The 16,983-nt window shown below is 39.4% G+C and overlaps 1 protein-coding gene across 1 annotated transcript in view; it reads left to right on the top strand.

The window, feature by feature from the left end:
- Atf6 (activating transcription factor 6) overlaps positions 1-16,983 on the top strand; it is a 238,157-nt gene that overhangs the window by 101,627 nt on the left and 119,547 nt on the right. Inside the window, exons 10-11 of the mRNA XM_045151444.1 lie at positions 9,519-9,650; positions 16,450-16,563. Of these exons, the coding sequence (XP_045007379.1) occupies positions 9,519-9,650; positions 16,450-16,563 (246 nt within the window). The remainder of the gene's footprint in view (positions 1-9,518; positions 9,651-16,449; positions 16,564-16,983) is intronic.

Genomic DNA, 16,983 nt, shown 5'->3' with positions numbered 1-16,983 from the left:
CATATCTATCCTCTGTCAGGTATGTCTGCAACTCAAGCTGTCCTGGTTTGGGAACCACAGATCTTTCTGTGCTTGTGTGAGCTCAGGATGGTCTGTTCCAAATCCATCCATTTTCTTACAAATTTCATTATATCATTTTCCCATAACTGCTGAGTAGAATTCCATTGTGTGTATGTACCATATCTTTATTATCTATTTGTCAAACAATGGGCATCGAGGTTGACTCCAGATCTCAGCTCTTGTAAATTGAGCAGCTATACACACAATTGAACAAATATCTCTGCAGGAAAGAATGGAGCCTTTAAGTAGTTGCCCAGCAGAGGAATGGCTGGGTCAGTCTCCATATTGATTTCCATAGTAGTTGTACAAGTTTGCACTCTCACCAGCAGTGAATGACGGTTCCCCTTCCCCCACATCATCACCAACATTTATTATCATTTGTTGTTTTCATGATTGTCATCAAAAGCCACTAGTTCTGTTTGTTGTATTAAGCTATATCAAACACTTCTAAAACACCAAATAGTCTAATGATTACAAAATAGCCATGATTTCATATCTTTATTCCTCCCAGTGCCAGATGGTAGGTGTGATTGTCCTCGTTTTAAAGCTGAGGAAACTGAAGGCATGGCTAGTATGGGGTAGCAGTCTGTCTCTGAAACCTTGGCTTCATCACTAACACAGCAGCAGCTACTTAGGCAGAGAAAAGAAAGTAAGTCAGCGTTTACAGATGGAGCAAATAAGGACTGTATCCACTAACCCTGCCCATTCTCCAGAAGCTTAGAATTGGCTGTGAACAGGGAAAATACTCACCTGTGAATTGACTAGTTTGATATGTTTAACAGCAAAGAGTCATTGTACTAAAATTTACATTTTATCTTTTTTTTTGGATTTTAGAGGTAGGGTCTCACTCGGAGCTCAAGCTGACCTGGAATTCACTATGGAGTCTCAGGGTGGCCTCGAACTCACGGTAATCCTCCTACCCCTGCCTCCCGAGTGCTGGGATTAAAGGCGTGCGCCACCACGCCCGGCTACACTTTATCTTTTTTTAAGATTTATAATCAGAGGGTTCCTTTCTCAAAGTAGTAATATCTAAAAGAAGGATGTGGGGTCTGGAGAGATGGCTTCGTGGTTAAGACATTTGTCTGGGAAGCCTAAGGACCTAGGTTTGGTTCCCAAGTACCCATGTAAGCCAGATGCACAAGGTGGCACATGCACCTGGAGTTTGTTTGCAGTGGCTGGAGGCCCTAGTGTGCCCATTCTTTCTGCCTCTTCCTTTCTCTCTCTCTCTCTTCCTCCCTCCCTCCCTCACCACCCCATCTCAAATAAATAAAATATTTTAAGAAAACAAAAAGAAGAATTTGCACACACATTTTGTGTATTAGACAGTTACACATTGGCTTATAGATGTCAGCCACATAATAAATGCAGTGTGTCAGTTATCTACTGCAGTGTAACAAACCAACCCAAAACCTGAAGGCTTAAAATAAAAAAAATAATTGTTACATTTACTTTTTTAAATATTTTACTTATTTATTTGCAAGCAGAGAGGTACGGACGGGGATGGATGGGCACATACACACTCTCTCTCCCCCTCTCCCTCTCCCCCTCCCTCCTTCCCTCCCGGGCCTCCAGCCACTGCAAAGGGACTCCAGACACATGTGCCACTCTGCATCTGGCTTATATGAGTAGTGGTGAATCAAACTCGGGTCATTAGTCTTGGCAGGCACCTTAATCACTGAGCCATCTCTCCAGCCCAGTTTGTTACATTTCTTTTAATAAAAATTGTGAATTGGACAGGGATCTATAAAGACAGTGCCTCTTTGCCTTTGTGGAGCATTACCTGGGGTGGCTGGGATTGAAGGACCAGTCACTTCAAGATCGGTCAATCACATGGCCAGCAAATTGTAATGGCTTTCACCTGGGACCTCTAAGGCTATGGGTCAGAGTTTGTTCTTTGTCTTCATTTGGATTGTCCATAGTTGTGTGGGCTTCCAAGTTGTGGCTGAGTTCAAGAAAGAGCATCACGGAGCCGGGCGTGGTGGCGCACGCCTTTAATCCCAGCACTCGGGAGGCAGAGGTAGGAGGATCACTGAGAGTTCGAGGCCACCCTGAGACTACATAGTTAATTCCAGGTCAGCCTGTACCAGAGTGAGACCCTACCTCGAAAAACCAAAAACAAACAAACAAACAAAAAAAAAAAAAAAAAGAAAAGAAAAGAAGGAGCATCACAGGCTGGAGAGATGGCTTAGCAGTTAAGCGCTTGCCTGTGATGCCTAAGGACCCCGGTTTGAGGCTTGGTTCCCCAGGTCCCACGTTAGCCAGATGCCCAAGGGGGCGCACGCATCTGGAGTTCGTTTGCAGTGGCTGGAGGCCCTGGCGCGCCCATTCTCTCTCTCTCCCTCTATCTGTCTTTCTCTCTGTGTCTGTCACTCTCAAATAAATAAATAAATAATTTGGGAAAATAAATAAATAAATAAATAAATAAATAAATAAATAATTAATAAAAAAAAAAAGAAGGAGCATCACCTGTTAGTGTTGTGCTTTGAAAAAATTCTCAGGGAGTTTTCCTGCTGTATTGGCTTACTTGGAATTTTTTGCCTGTGTAGTACATCTTTCTTCCCATAAGTGATAACTTCTGGCTCTAACAACTGCTGTTTAGAAAGATCTTTTATCTTTACTTGAAAGCCTATTTATTCATTCTGCCACATTTCTGTTTCTAGTAAATTACCCTGTTACACTAGCTTCTAAAAGTCCTATGTAGCTGGGCGTGGTGGTGCACGCCTTTAATCCCAGCACTAGGGGGGCAGAGGTAGGAGGATTGCCATGAGTTCGAGGCCACCCTGAGACTACATAGTGAATTCCAGGTCAGCCTGAGCTAGAGTGAAACACTACCTTGGAAAAACAAAAACAAAAGTCCTATGTGATGTACTCTGTAAACAGAGAGAACTCCCTTGAGAACTCTTTGTCCTGTGTTCCTTTAACCTCATTTGAAATGAAAATTAATGTCTTGTCCTATTCCTGAACCTGGAAATGGTGCAATAACGAGTTTACCATCTTCCATTAAAAAAACTGCTTATTTGCATGTGTGTGTGTGCACGCATGTGCAGTAGATAACACACATGGGGAATTAACACTGGGCTAGCAGGCTTTGCAAACAAGTACCTTTAACTGCTGAACTATCTACCAAGCCCTGCCATTTCCATTCTATTCCAGATGCATGTGCCACTGTGCATATGGCCTTATGTGGATATTAGGGAATTTAACTTGAGTTGTTAGGCTTTACAGGTAAATGCCTTAACTGCTGAGAAATCTTCAGCCCCATCTTTTTTTTTTTTTTTTGTGGTAGGGTCTCACTGTAGCCTAGGCTGACCTGGAATTCACTATGTAGTCCAAGGGTGCCCTTAACTCAGGGCAATCCTTCTATACTTCTGCCTCCTGAGTGCTGGGATTAAAGGCATGTGCCACCATGACCGGCCAGCCCCATTTTTTTTTTAAAGGACTGAGGATGAGGATATAGCTTATTTATTTTTTTCTAGGGTAGTATCGCACTCTAGCCCAGACTGACATGGAATTTACTATATGCAGTCTCAGGCTGGCCTCAAACTCACAGAGCTCCTCCTAACTCTGCCTCCCAAGTGCTGGGATTAAAGGAGTGCACCACCACAGCTGGCTTCCCCCCACCCCCGTTTTTTGTTTTTTTTTTTTTTGTTTGTTTTTTTAATAAAAAAATTCCTGGGCTGGAAAGATGGCTCAGCAGTTAAGGCACTTGCTGCAAAGCCAAAGGACCCATGTTTGATTCCCCAGGACCTGTATAAGCCAGATATACAAGGTGATGCATATGTCTAGAGTTTGTTTGCAGTGGATAGAGGCCCTGGGTGGCGCTCTCTCTAATATATAAATAAATAATAAAATATAAAAGAAAAAAAAAGGAATTTCTGGCCTGGAGAGATGGCTAAGTGATTAATGTGCTTGCCTGCAAAGCCTAAAACCTGGTTTCAATTCCCCAGTACACGTGTAAAGCCAGATGCACAGTGGTGCATCCATCTGGAGTTGTTTGCAGCAGCTGGAGTCCCTGGCCCTCCCATTCTCTCTCAGTTTGTCTCTGTTCTATCTGCAAATAAATAAATAAATAATTTAAAAAAAAAATTTCTTCTGTGAGTCAGACATGGACCTAGAGCAAACAATGATTCCTGTACTTTTTAGCTTACACATAGTGAAAGGAGACAAGAAGCATTATAAATGGTAAAATTATAAAATTCTTTGAAAAAAGGAATAAAGTATGGCAGGGTAAATGGTTTTATAAGCATGAAGAGGTTGTGGGGATGTGTTTTTGTGATCATTGTTGAGTAGCTATTTGAGCTTAGACTTGAAAGAGATGAGAGAGTTAGCCATGGGGATATCTGGAATTCACTTTGTAGTCTCAGGCTGGCTTCGAGCTCACAGTGATCCTTCGCCTGGCCTGACCTAGATTTTTGAAAAGATCACCACAGTTGCTGTGTTGTGAACAGCTTGAACTGGGCAGGCAGGAGACACCTGTGTCATTAACTGATATGTGGCGTCTTTGGGCTTTATAAAACATGCTCATATCTGTCATCTCATTGAATCTCAGAAGAACTTGTGAAATATTTTTTCCCCTATTTTTCATGTGAGAAAATTGGAAGAGTGATGTTAGCCAACTTTCCCAGGGCTGGAAGCTTGAATCATATCTTGAATCTAGATCTTCTGTCTGCAAATTTTGTACTCTTTCCACCTTTCCACATTAAAACTTGAAGGTCTTCATGTTCTGTTCTGCTTAAAGTAATTCAGTTTTTCTGAAATACAGTGGTTCTCGGGATTATCAGGGGAATGATAAAAAAATGGTATTACTCTTACCTGCTGAGATTGTGTAAATTTAAAATGGACCCACTTGTGCCATAAGAAAAGGGGTAGACTTGGATATTTTGCCAGTTTTTGCTCAGCCACTTATTATGGAGATTGTATATCTGAAATCATATCTTAAGGATTAAGTGGCTTCATAAATAATCTAAAACAGTTGTTGGCTTTTAAAATTTCATAGATGAAAGAGTAAAGCAACAATTCCTATAATATTTCTTTCAAACTTTGTAGGAAATTGAAACCATTTGTGTTTTATTAATCTGTGCTTTTCAGGTTCGTTGCCTATAACATGAGCAAGGTTTTTGTTGTAATGATTATTTTGTGGCTAAAAACTCTTATATCTCAGAAGGGCTAGTATGTTTCTGATTATAGTGACATGAGTAACAGATACTTCTATTTTCTTAGTATTTACTACTTTATTTAAAAATGATGGACAGGGGCTGGAGGGATGGCTTAGCAGTTAAGGTGCTTGCCTGCAAAGCCAAAGGACCCATGCTCAATTCCCCAGGACCCACATTAGCCAGATGCAGAAGGCGGCACACGCATCTGGAGTTTGTTTGCAGTGGCTGGAGGCCCTGGAGCACACATTCTTTCTCTCTCTCCCCTCTTTCTTTGTCAAATAAATAAAAGAAAATATTTTTTAAAATGCTGGACGGGGGATGGAGAGATGGCTTAGTGGTTAAAGGTGCTTGCCTACAAAACTAAAGGACCTAGGTTCAATTTCCTAGTACCCACATAAAGCCAGATTCACAAGGTGGTGCATACCTCTGAAGTTCATTTGCAGTGGCTAGTGGCCCTGACATGTCCATTCTTTCTTTCTCTTTCTCTGTCTTAAACAAACAAACAAACAAACAAACAAACAAACACATAAACAATTAAAAATACTGGATAGTACATGATTTAGATTAATTATAAAGATAGTTTAGTTATAACATTTTATTAATACTATGAGCTAGAAAGTCACTGGATATACAGTCATTTTACTGTGTCTTCTTATTGTGACTGAGTTGTCCCTTTGTGTTTTTGGAAATTTAATTTTTCCAAAATTAACAAAAAGGGAGAAGTATTTGATATAAAAACATCCAGGCCAAAAATCTAAAGTTCATATCAACAATAATTTTCTCATACCCTTTTGTATGTTTGGCCATTTCACAAACTGTCAAATTCCTCTCAATATTTGTAATATGGCATTTATACTTAGACAATCTTGAATTCTGGCAGTAAAATGAAGTTCTTACAATCTTTCAAATATTAATAAAACAAGGAAAATGTAAATCTGCATTTATTCACATGGCTAAACTTAGATTCTGCCCGTTATTTCACAGGTCAAGTATTTAGGTTTTTTTTAAGCTGAATTAGACAGCTTGTCTGTAGCTAAGCTTAAGATTTTTTTATTTTTTATATATTTCATTTTGAGTTACAATCTACATGGAGTGAAGGCCAAGTAACAATGAAAAGACATGTGAATTCCTTAGAGGAACTATTTTACCTGGACCCATGGATATGTAATAGAGACTTATGAATTCCTTAGTGGACCTATTACCTGGACTGGACCCATGGGTAGATAATAAAGGCTCATCAGACTGTTTGAATCTGATTTTTGATTTTGTTGCTTCTGTATAAAGTGTGAAGTCCACTGAAGGAGCTGCTAAGGGTCCATTGTCATGATAGTGTCAAAGTCCTTAGCAAAGCTGGGCATGGTGGCTCACACCTAGCACTTGGGAGGCTGAGATAGAGGATGGCTGTGAGTTTGAGGCAAACCTGGGCTGCAGTGTGTGCTCCAGGTCAGCCTGGGATAGAGCAAGACCCTGCCTCAACAGAACAGAACAAAGCAAAACAAAACAAAACTCATTACTAACACAGACAGTGGGAAAATAGTGGGCACTTTTGTGTCATGGTCACAGTAATTTCCAGTAAGTTATTATTGCACAATCTGGTTGATTAAATAGCTTAAATAGTTAAATTCAAGACATTTGCTTGTAATAGTCATGATTATGAGTTGATATGCAAGTTTTCATACTGGAAGTAAAATTACTGAAAAAACAATGATTAGTGGAAGAGCTTCTTTAAGTCTTTAAAGTATTGGGCTGGAGAGATGGCTTAGTGGTTAAGGCTCTTGCCTGCGAAGCCTAAGGACCTAGATTCAGTTCCCCAGAACCTATGTAAGCCAGATGTACAAGACGGTGCATGATCTGGAGTTCATTTGCAGAGGCTAGAGGCCCTGGCATGCCCATTCTCCTTCTGTTTCTCTCTCTCTCTCTCATAAATAAATAAAATATTAAAAATAAAGACTACAATAAAAAGAAAGATAAAAAATGATGGATGTATGGGTAGACAGAAGTGCTGGGATTAAGGGTGTTCATCACCATGCCTAGCAAGAAAACCTTTTTAAAAATAAGTTTCAAAGCCGGGCGTGGTGGCGCACGCCTTTAATCCCAGCACTCGGGAGGCAGAGGTAGGAGGATCGCCATGAGTTCGAGGCCACCCTGAGACTACAGAGTTAATTCCAGGTCAGCCTGGACCAGAGTGAGACCCTACCTTGAAAAACCCAAAAAAATAAAATAAAATAAAATAAAATAAGTTTCAAGCCGGGTGTGGTGGCACACGCCTTTAATCCCAGCATTCGGGAGGCAGAGGTAGGAGGATCACCATGAGTTCAAGGCCATCCTGAGGCTACAGAGTTAATTCCAGGTCAGCCTGGACCAGAGTGAGACCCTACCTTGAAAAACAAAACAAAACCAAAAAAAAAAAAAATCCCCCCCAAAAACCCAAAATAAGTTTCAAAAAGCAAACATAAGATTACATAGTTTTTACAGTATTTATTTGGCTTGCTTCCAAAATTGTTATTTACTTCTCTCATGTTTTCTGAAATTCTCACTGGCCTACATTCTCCTAAGCTTAGTTGCACTAGGCCTCTTCATTTGCATCAAGTACATATAGCAAGGCTTATATTATATGATTGCTGAAACAACATTCAGTCGCAGTGTTCAGTTGTAATGAAATATAGCCCTAGTGGTGCCAGAGTTAAATTCTATACAGGGTCCATCATGTGACAGTGTACCTTTGAAGAGTTGACAGTATGCTAGCGATCACAGCACGCCATGTGAATATCCCTGGTAGCAGTGATTTCTAGTGGTAAAGAACTGAATGGAGAATATAATAAGAAAGGAGATAAAGCTTCTAGACAGGTATGTTTACTTTCTGCTTTCCTACAACCTGTTTATCCAATTTGGAGGTTAACTACCGAATCTCAGAGAATTCCTTTATGTTTAGAACCGTGGAGCCCTCAACTGCCCTTTGTATCACCTTACTTTTTGTCTTGCAACTCATTCTCTAGAATCTCCTGAGGTTCCCTAGAGGGATTCCTTTTGTGTCAAGTTTCAAAGTTACATTAAAAAATGTTAATCAAGCTGGGCGTGGTGGCGCACGCCTTTAATCCCAGCACTCTGGAGGCAGAGGTAGGAGGATCACCGAGAGTTCAAGGCCACCCTGAGACTCCATAGTGAATTCCAAGTCAGCCTGGACTAGAGTGAGACCTTACCTCAAAAACAAAACAAAACAAAAAAATGTTAATCAATAAGCTAAGTTTCTAAACATGCAATTAATGAGTAAAATGTTAAATAAATATTATAGTATATGTATCTAACCTATGTTGTTTTCCCCAAGTATTTGTTCTTATCAAGAGGCTATATCCTGGTGAGTGAAGGTATTAGAATAGGCAGAAAGAAAGTAAATAGAAAAATTTTACATATACATAAGAATAAAATTTTCAAAAATAGTCTTGGTTACATTTATTTGAAAACCTGCCTCCCAACATTGTGGCGGAGCTCACAGTGCATTTGGCCACTGAAAGAAGAATTCTTATTTCTCTTGAAGTATTCTCTTACTGAGAGTATCAGTTTGCAGGGAAGACATCTTATTGCAGTTATTATCTCAATTTAAAATTTACTTATATGTATTTATGTAAGTTTACACTTTGTAAAATTATGTATCTATTAGACAGTTTTCAGTTACTGTAATATACCTGAGATAAATAAGTATAAAAAGCAGAAAAGTTTATTTTGGCTTTTGATTTCAGGGCTTACAATCCTTGGTCTCTTGGCCTTGTTTGCTTTGAGCCTGTGGTATCATTGACCATCAGAACAGCGACATTTAATGGAAGAGATCTATTTACTTGACAGTTGATGCAAGAGAGCCAGAGGGATGGCTAGGGCCACATATCCTCTTCAAAGACATGTACCAATGATCTAACTTCTTTCCTCTAAGCCCCACCTCCTAAAAGTTCTACAACTCCATTGCCATGGGCTGTATCAAGCCTTCAATATATGGGCCTTTGGGAGGTATTAGTATCTAAACTATGGCAAGTTACATGTAATATAAAGGGTTTTTAAAGTGTATAGAATACTGCATTTGTTTCATCTGTCTATAAATGTTTTAATTTTCAAAATTGTTGTATAAGTACAGAGGATTTAAACACATCAGTCATTGTACTGACTTGCTTCTATGCATAGCATTTTCATTGTATGTATGGATCCACAAAAAGGTCTTGTTTTCTTTATAGCTACATGTAGCATCCATATTGTGACACTTTATTTTAACTCTTGCCTCATGTTCTTCATTTATTTATTTTGTTTTGTCTTCAGTTTGCTGGACCAGGATACCAGGAAAATGAAACCTAGTGTGAACCCTGCAAATCAAAGGAGGCATCTTTTAGAATTTTCTGCTAAAGAAGTTCAAGACACATCAGATAGAATCATCCAGAAAAACAGCTACAGGTTGGATGGAATTTTGGCCTACTTGTTTTAATGAAACAGAAATGGAGATTACTTAGTACCGCTATGCATCTAAAGTGTTTATACATGGACATGACCATGAAACATTTGTATGCATTAATACACACATAAATTGAGATATATATATCTTCAGTGTTCATACATTTAGTTTATCTAATATTGGTTATGGTGTCATCTGTGAGTTTTGTGAGTTGTTACGGTGGAATCATATGGTTGAACCTTTTTCTGGTCTTGAGGTGGAATTAATTATACTTATTTGTTATGATGATTTTTGATTCCCTTCCATTTTATAATTTAACCACTAGTTTGGTAAATTTCCATGTTGCTTATTAATAGCAAAATATGTGTATGAAAAAATAATTCTTATATTCTGTTAGCTAGAGGAGGGTTATAGTGTGTGTGTGTGTGTGTGTGTGTGTGTGTGTGTGTGTGTGTAGGTACACATTTCAGAGGACAGTTTTCAAGTGTTGGCCTCTATACCTCCTTTCCTCATACCTTCCCTAGGTTTTATTTATTTATTTTATTTTATTTTTTATTTTTTGGTTTTTCAAGGTAGGGTCTCACACTAGTCCAGGCTGGCCTTTGTAGTCTCAGGGTGGCCTTGAACTCATGGTGATCCTCCTACCTCTGCCTCCTGAGTGCTGGGATTAAAGGTGTGCGCCACCACGCCCAGCTCCCTTCCGTAGGTTTTAATATCACTGTTTTGTTCTCTGCTTCTGTGATACTAGCTTTTTCACTTGCACATATAAAAGAAAACATATGGTATTTTCCTGTGCCTTATTTCACTTAGCGCAGTGTCCTCTAATTATATCCATGTTGTTGCAAATGAGAGACTTTGTGTGTGTTTGTTTAGATATACAATTTATATATATATATACACATTTTTTCTTTATTCCTCCATCAGTGGCTGAATAGATCCCTTAGGTTAATTCTACATCTGTGAATTGTGCTGCATTTAACATGGGCATGCAGATGTCTTTTTTGACATATACTTTTTTATATATTTTAATTAATTTAATTGAGACACAGACAGAGAGAGTATGGGCATGCCAGGGCTTCCTGCCAATGCAGACAAATTGATTGAAGACACATGTGCCACTGTATGTATCTGGCTTTAAATGGGTTTTAGGTTTTACAAGCAAGCAACCTTAACTGCTGATCCATCTCTCAAGCTGTGATGTATGAATTTTTTAAAAATATTTTTATTTTAATTGAGAATGAGAAAGACACGGGTATGTGTGTGTGTATTAGAATGAATGGGCATACCAGAGCCTCCAGCCTCTGCAAACAAACTCCAGACACATGCACATGCCACCTTATGCATCTGGCTTACATGGGTCCTAGGGAATCAAACCTAGGTCCTTTGGCTTTGCAGGCAAGTCCCTTACCTGCTAAGCCATCTCTCCAGCCCATAATGTATGAATTTTAATTCCTTTGAATATATACCCAATTGTGGGATTGCTGGATCATGTGGTAGTTCTGATCTATTCCAAGGTGTTTTTCTTTGTGAGTGTGTGTATGTGTATGTTTCTAGGCTTAAAAATATATTTATTTATTTATTTATTTGAGAGAGGGGGGGGGAAGAGGCAGAGAGAAAGAGAGAATGGTTGTGCCAGGGCCTCCAGCCATTGCAAACGAACTCCAAACACATGCGCCCCCTGTGCATTTGTCTTATGTGGGTCCTGGGGAATTGAACCGGGGTCTTTAGGCTTCACAGGCAAATGCCTTTACTGCTAAGCCACCTCCCCAGCTCCTGATTCTAGTTTTTGAAAAACATCTGTACTATTTTTCTTTTCCTTTTTGTGTGTGTTTATATGTGTGTGGGCCTATGTGTCTGTGTGGGAGCATGTGAATGAGTATGAACATGCAGAGGCTAAAGGTCAATATTAGGTATCAGTCTCAATTGCTTTCATCCTTTTCTTTCTTTCATTGTGTTGTATTTTTTTGAGGTAGGATCTCTTGCTAGCCCAGACTGACCTGGAACTACTCACAGTGATCCTCCTACCTCTGCCTTCTAAGTACAGGGATTAAAGCATGTGTGTACATATATATACATATATACGTATGTATGTATGTATGTATGTATGTATGTATGTATGTATGTATATGTTGCTGTTATTTATCAACCAAACTAGGGTACTTTTATGAAAGAATTCTAGTAATACAGTAGCAGTTAATGTCAGGTCACCAGGTATAAGTCAGGACTGTCTTCTATAAACAGGAATGGATGGTCACTTTTAGTATTTTGGTATAAGCCATCTGCTATTACTTGTCTTGATTTGAGGCATTCTCATCAGCCATAGCTTCTAGCATTGTCTTTTCCTTTAGAGATGTATTTGATGAAATTTCTTTGCATGGTTTGCAAAGTAACATAGAATGTTGAGTGTGTGTCCCTGGACGAGTGTGGGTCTGATGGTGTCTGGGTTGTCTGCTGGCTTAGATTCTCCCTTTCCTTTCTTTTTTAGCTCCATCCACCCCATCCTGCCATTTTCCTGTCAGACAACTTTTTTTCTCTCCCCCAAAATATTTTGGCTCTTTGAACAAAGCCAGTTAGCTCAGATGTCAAGAAATTAGTAGTAGAATTTATCACATGGAAAGAAAATCACAAACATATTTTCAAAAGCAGTTTGGATTTTTTTCAAAGACTACAGAGTTTGTATCTTTGTATGTATGCAGGTAACTTTTTAAAAATTGCATGTGACCCATCTTTGTTCTGGTTTTCTCATTGTGACATGGCAGCTTCTTAAAGGCATTCAAAAGGGAGTTGCATTTACCACGCACCCTGAACTTTCAATTTTAGGCTGACAGTCTTTTATGTGTACAGTCATTACCTGTATCTCTTTCATTACAAATAACTTAATGCTGTATAGCCCTAACAACCAGAAGAGAGGACACCAAGAATGTTCCAAGAACAGTTTAGGGAAGAATGTTCTATGTAACTTTAGCTATTGCTTTGCCTCTTTCGTGTGTGTGGCATGTTTAGAAGTCTTCAAGCATTATCTTGAAATTGTTTTCCACTCTACCAATCTGCATATGTGTGTATGTGTATGTATGTGTTGGAAAGTTTTCACTGTGGCCAAATTCAATGGAAATTCATGATTCATATATTCATCTTACTTAAACTTCCCTTAGCATTTGGCTGGATAAATCACTCCTTGAAAGACTTTCATTTTCTATTGTTACTCCTCCCTCCCTCCCTCCCTCCCTCCCTCCCTCCCTCCCTCCCTCCCTCCCTCCCTCCCTCCCTCCCTCCTTCCCTCCCTCCCTTCCTTCCCTCCCTCCCTCCCTTCCTTCCTTTTAGGGGAGGGAGTGGTTGAGGTAGGGCCTTGTTCTAGCCCAGGCTGACCTGGTATTCACTATGTACTGTCAGAGTGAACTTGAACTCACAGCAGTTCTACCTCTGCCTCCCAAGTGCTGGAATTAGAGATGTGTGCCGCCATACCTGGCTTGTTACATTTTTTAAATCTTACCTTAAAAATTATTTATTTATTTATTTATTTATTTATTTATTTATTTATTTATTTATTTATATGTGTGCTTAACAGAGTGAGAGAGGAGAGTGAGAAAGGGTGAAAAAATAGGTGCCAGGGCTCCTGCTACTGCAGACATACTCCAGACACATGCACCACTTTGTGCATCTGCCTTTACATGGGTTCTGGGGAATAGAACCCAGGCCGGCAGGCTTTGAAAGGAAGTACCTTTTACCACTGAGTCATTTCTCTAGCCCATTCTTACCTCTGTTTTGCTACCTACTGTTTCATACTCTTGCTTGCTTGTTTGTTTTGTGGTACAGTGATTGAACCCAGGGCTTTGTGCATTGTAGGCAAGCACAGTCCCTGAGCTACATACCCAGCCTTTCTTTGGAGACAGCTTCTTTTAGGTAGCACAAGTTTGCCTGGAATTTGTGATTCTCCTGCTTTCACATTCTAAGTCCAGGGATTATGGGTGTATATAACCATGCCTATCTCAGTCTTTCCTTTTTTCCTTTTTTTTTTTATTGACAGCTTCCATAATTATAAACAATATCCCATGATAATTTCTTCCCTTCCCCACTTTCCCCTTTGAAACTCCACTGCCCATCATATCCTTTTTTCCTTCGTAAAATATGCTTCTCCTGTGCCTGAATCTCAGGCTTTAGAGCTGTGAACTTTTTCCTCTCTTTTTCTAAGTGACTCTTCCCTAATCTAGAACAGAATGCATATCTATATATGCCCTGATGATCTTAAGTTTATGGTTCCAGCCCAGACTTCTCCCTGTGTCTCCATACTTGTGTCTAGTGGTCTCCTTGACCATTTTCCTTTAACATTTCAGACTTAACATGTGCACAATGCACATGTTGGTTTCTTTACTTGTTTTACTGTCCCCTGGCCTTCTACTACAGTCTTCTTGGTTTCTGATGCTTAAGCTAGAAAGCCTAATTTTTTTTCCTGTAGTAGTGCTGTTGATCCAGTAAAATTTGCCTTTACTTAGTCCATTCCTCTCCATCTCCACTGTCATGCTATCTTCAGTTCTTTTTTTTTTTTTTTTTTTTTTTGAGGTAGTCCAGGCTGACCTGGAATTCACTCAAGGTGACCTCGAACTCACAGAGGTCCTCCTACCTCTGCCTCCTGAGTGCTGGGATTAAAGGCATGTGCCACCACACCCGGCCTCAGTTCTCTTGATTGCTGTACCTTCGCCTGTTGCCTCCATCAGATTCATTTTTGGTGCAGTGTCAAGGTGTAAATATAAACTGAAATATCTCACTTCTCTACCAGAAACACTTGGTGACTTCTCATTTCATTTAGCAGTTCCTTGTCACAATCTGGTCTCTGTCTTTCCAGCTTCCTTCTGTGTCTTCTCCTCTTATACTTGGTTTATAGCTCTTCAGTGGTCATCTTTTGTGTTCTCTGAGTCTTTTTCCTACCTGCTAGAATATTTCCTTCTAGTTTCTATGAGGCTGGTTTCTTCTTAGCATTTATATCTTGACTTTAATGCCATCTCCTCCACAGACTATTTTGTGTAAAATAGATGCCACTCTATTTGTTGAAGTGTCTTTCACAGAGCTTTTCACAGTTTGGGTTTATCTTATGTGTCTTGTTTTCTTGTATTTGATTTATCAAATAGGTCTTTTAGGGTAGAAACATTTTTTTTTAAATTTTCTTTTCATTATTTGAGAGACAGAAAAAGAGACAGAGAGAATGGATGCACCAAGGCATCTAGCCACTGCAAATGAACTCCAGACATATACATCACCTTGGGCATCTGGCTTTGAGAGTAGAGACTTTATTTCTTTTTTTTTTCTTTTTAACCCCTGTGTACTTCTTAGTACTATTGTGATACCTGCACACAGTTGGTATTCATAAATAGTTGTTGAATGAATAAACTAAAAATGAGAATCTTACCATTTTCTATTTCATGGGTTTATGCTTTTTATGTTTTATTATATTTTATAAGTCCAGAATATCCTATATGAAGAAAGTTAGAACAAATCTAATATTTCTTTGTGAAATGGGATAAAATAGCAGACTGAAGAAAATAAAAAGTGATAATGCTCCCCATTCAGATTCTAATTATCAACACAGGTTTTTTTTCTTCCTGTATCATTCTCTAGATATAAATTCATGTGATGATGGTAAAGAAAGTATATTTTGAAAGTTAATGTCACTATAGTGCTTTTGGTTTTTCAAGGTAGGATCTCACTGTAGCCCAGGCTGATCTGGAATTCACTATGTAGTCTCAGGCTGGCCTCGAACTCACAGCATTCCTTCTACCTTGGCTTTCCAAGTGCTGGGATTAAAGGTGTGCACCACCATGCCTGGCCATACTATACTGTTCTTTCAGTGACTGAGATTCATTCATGATTCTAAATGTATGTTCAGCTTTTCAACTCTTCACTTTGACTCCACTCTCCCCTCACACAAATTCTTACATGGAGACTGTTTTTGGTTTTTTTTTTTGAGTGTTTTTTTAAAATTTTTATTAGCATTTTCCATGATTATAAAAAAAAATCTCATGTTAATTCCCCCCCCCCACTTTCTCCTTTGAAATTCCATTCTCCATCATATTACCTCATCACAATCATGGAGACTGTTTTATTTTGTTATCATAGAAGTGTGAGTGACCATAAAGCCTGGTCACATAATACTGCTTTTACATATAATACTACTATTTTTAACCAGTTGTTAAACCAGTCGTTCTTTCCCTGTTTCCCGCATTACTGTGTCAACCTTCACATTTTGGCAGCATTGTATATGCCTTGAATTCTTTGAAGACAAAACCTTGTGCTATCCTTTATTCCTGGTACATATTAATTTCTTAGTAAATGGCAGGTAAGCAAATGTGAATTGCTCTACTATCTGTAGAAAAATTGGACAATGACAGTTTTGCTATCTATTCTATATTTTCTCCTTTTCTATTACATTTATTTCTGTTTTGCAGTATGTTCTACTGGGTATGTATTTATTCAATGAAAAATCATACTAGAGGTGACTTTCTTTTTTTTCTTTTTTCTTTTTTTCTTTTTTTTGGTTTTCTGAGGTAGGGTCTCACTGTATCCCAGGCTGACCTGGAATTAACTCTGTCATCTCAGGGTGGCCTCGAACTCACAGCAATCCTCCTACCTCTGCCTCCCGAGTGCTGGGATTAAAGGCGTGCGCCACCACGCCCGGCCTTAGAGGTGACTTTCTTAATCTAGCACCTTAGGCCACTAGGCAACACCACCACTTTTCAAGGTGACTTTCTTATAGTAAACTTCCTAGGAACTTATATGCAACACAGTAAATGTTGTGTGTGTTTGTTTCAGGTATGATCATTCCGTTTCAAATGACAAAGCGCTAATGGTGCTCACTGAAGAACCATTACTGTATATTCCACCACCTCCTTGTCAGCCCCTCATTAATACCACAGAATCTCTCAGGTGAGTGCGTAGCAGTACTTGAGCGGGTGCCCATGGCTAGCTTTGTTCAGATTTACTGAGAGACCAAGAGAACCTCTGAATTATTTGTTGGCTAACCATTGGCATGGATTATCCAGTTTCCCTACCAACTTGATAAAGATAATTCTGGGGGGCTGGAGGGATGGCTTAGTGGTTAAGGTGCTTGTCTGCAAAGCCCAAGGACCCAGGTTTGACTCCCCAGGACCCATGTAAGCCAGATGCACAAGGGGGCATGCATCTGGAGTTAGTTTGCAGTGGCTGGAGGCCCTGGCATGCCCATTCTCTCTCTGCCCCCCCCCCGGCCTCTTTCTCTCTCTCAAATAAATAAATAAAGTAGAAACACACACACACACACACACACACATATTTTGTTTGTTTGTTTGTTTTGAGGTAGGGTCTCAC

The sequence above is a fragment of the Jaculus jaculus genome, chromosome 1 (genome assembly GCF_020740685.1).
Source record: "Jaculus jaculus isolate mJacJac1 chromosome 1, mJacJac1.mat.Y.cur, whole genome shotgun sequence".
In the NCBI taxonomy this organism is placed as follows: domain Eukaryota; kingdom Metazoa; phylum Chordata; class Mammalia; order Rodentia; family Dipodidae; genus Jaculus; species Jaculus jaculus.
The sequence above is the reverse complement of the archived record's forward strand: the minus strand, read 5'-3'. Positions and strand labels throughout refer to the sequence as shown.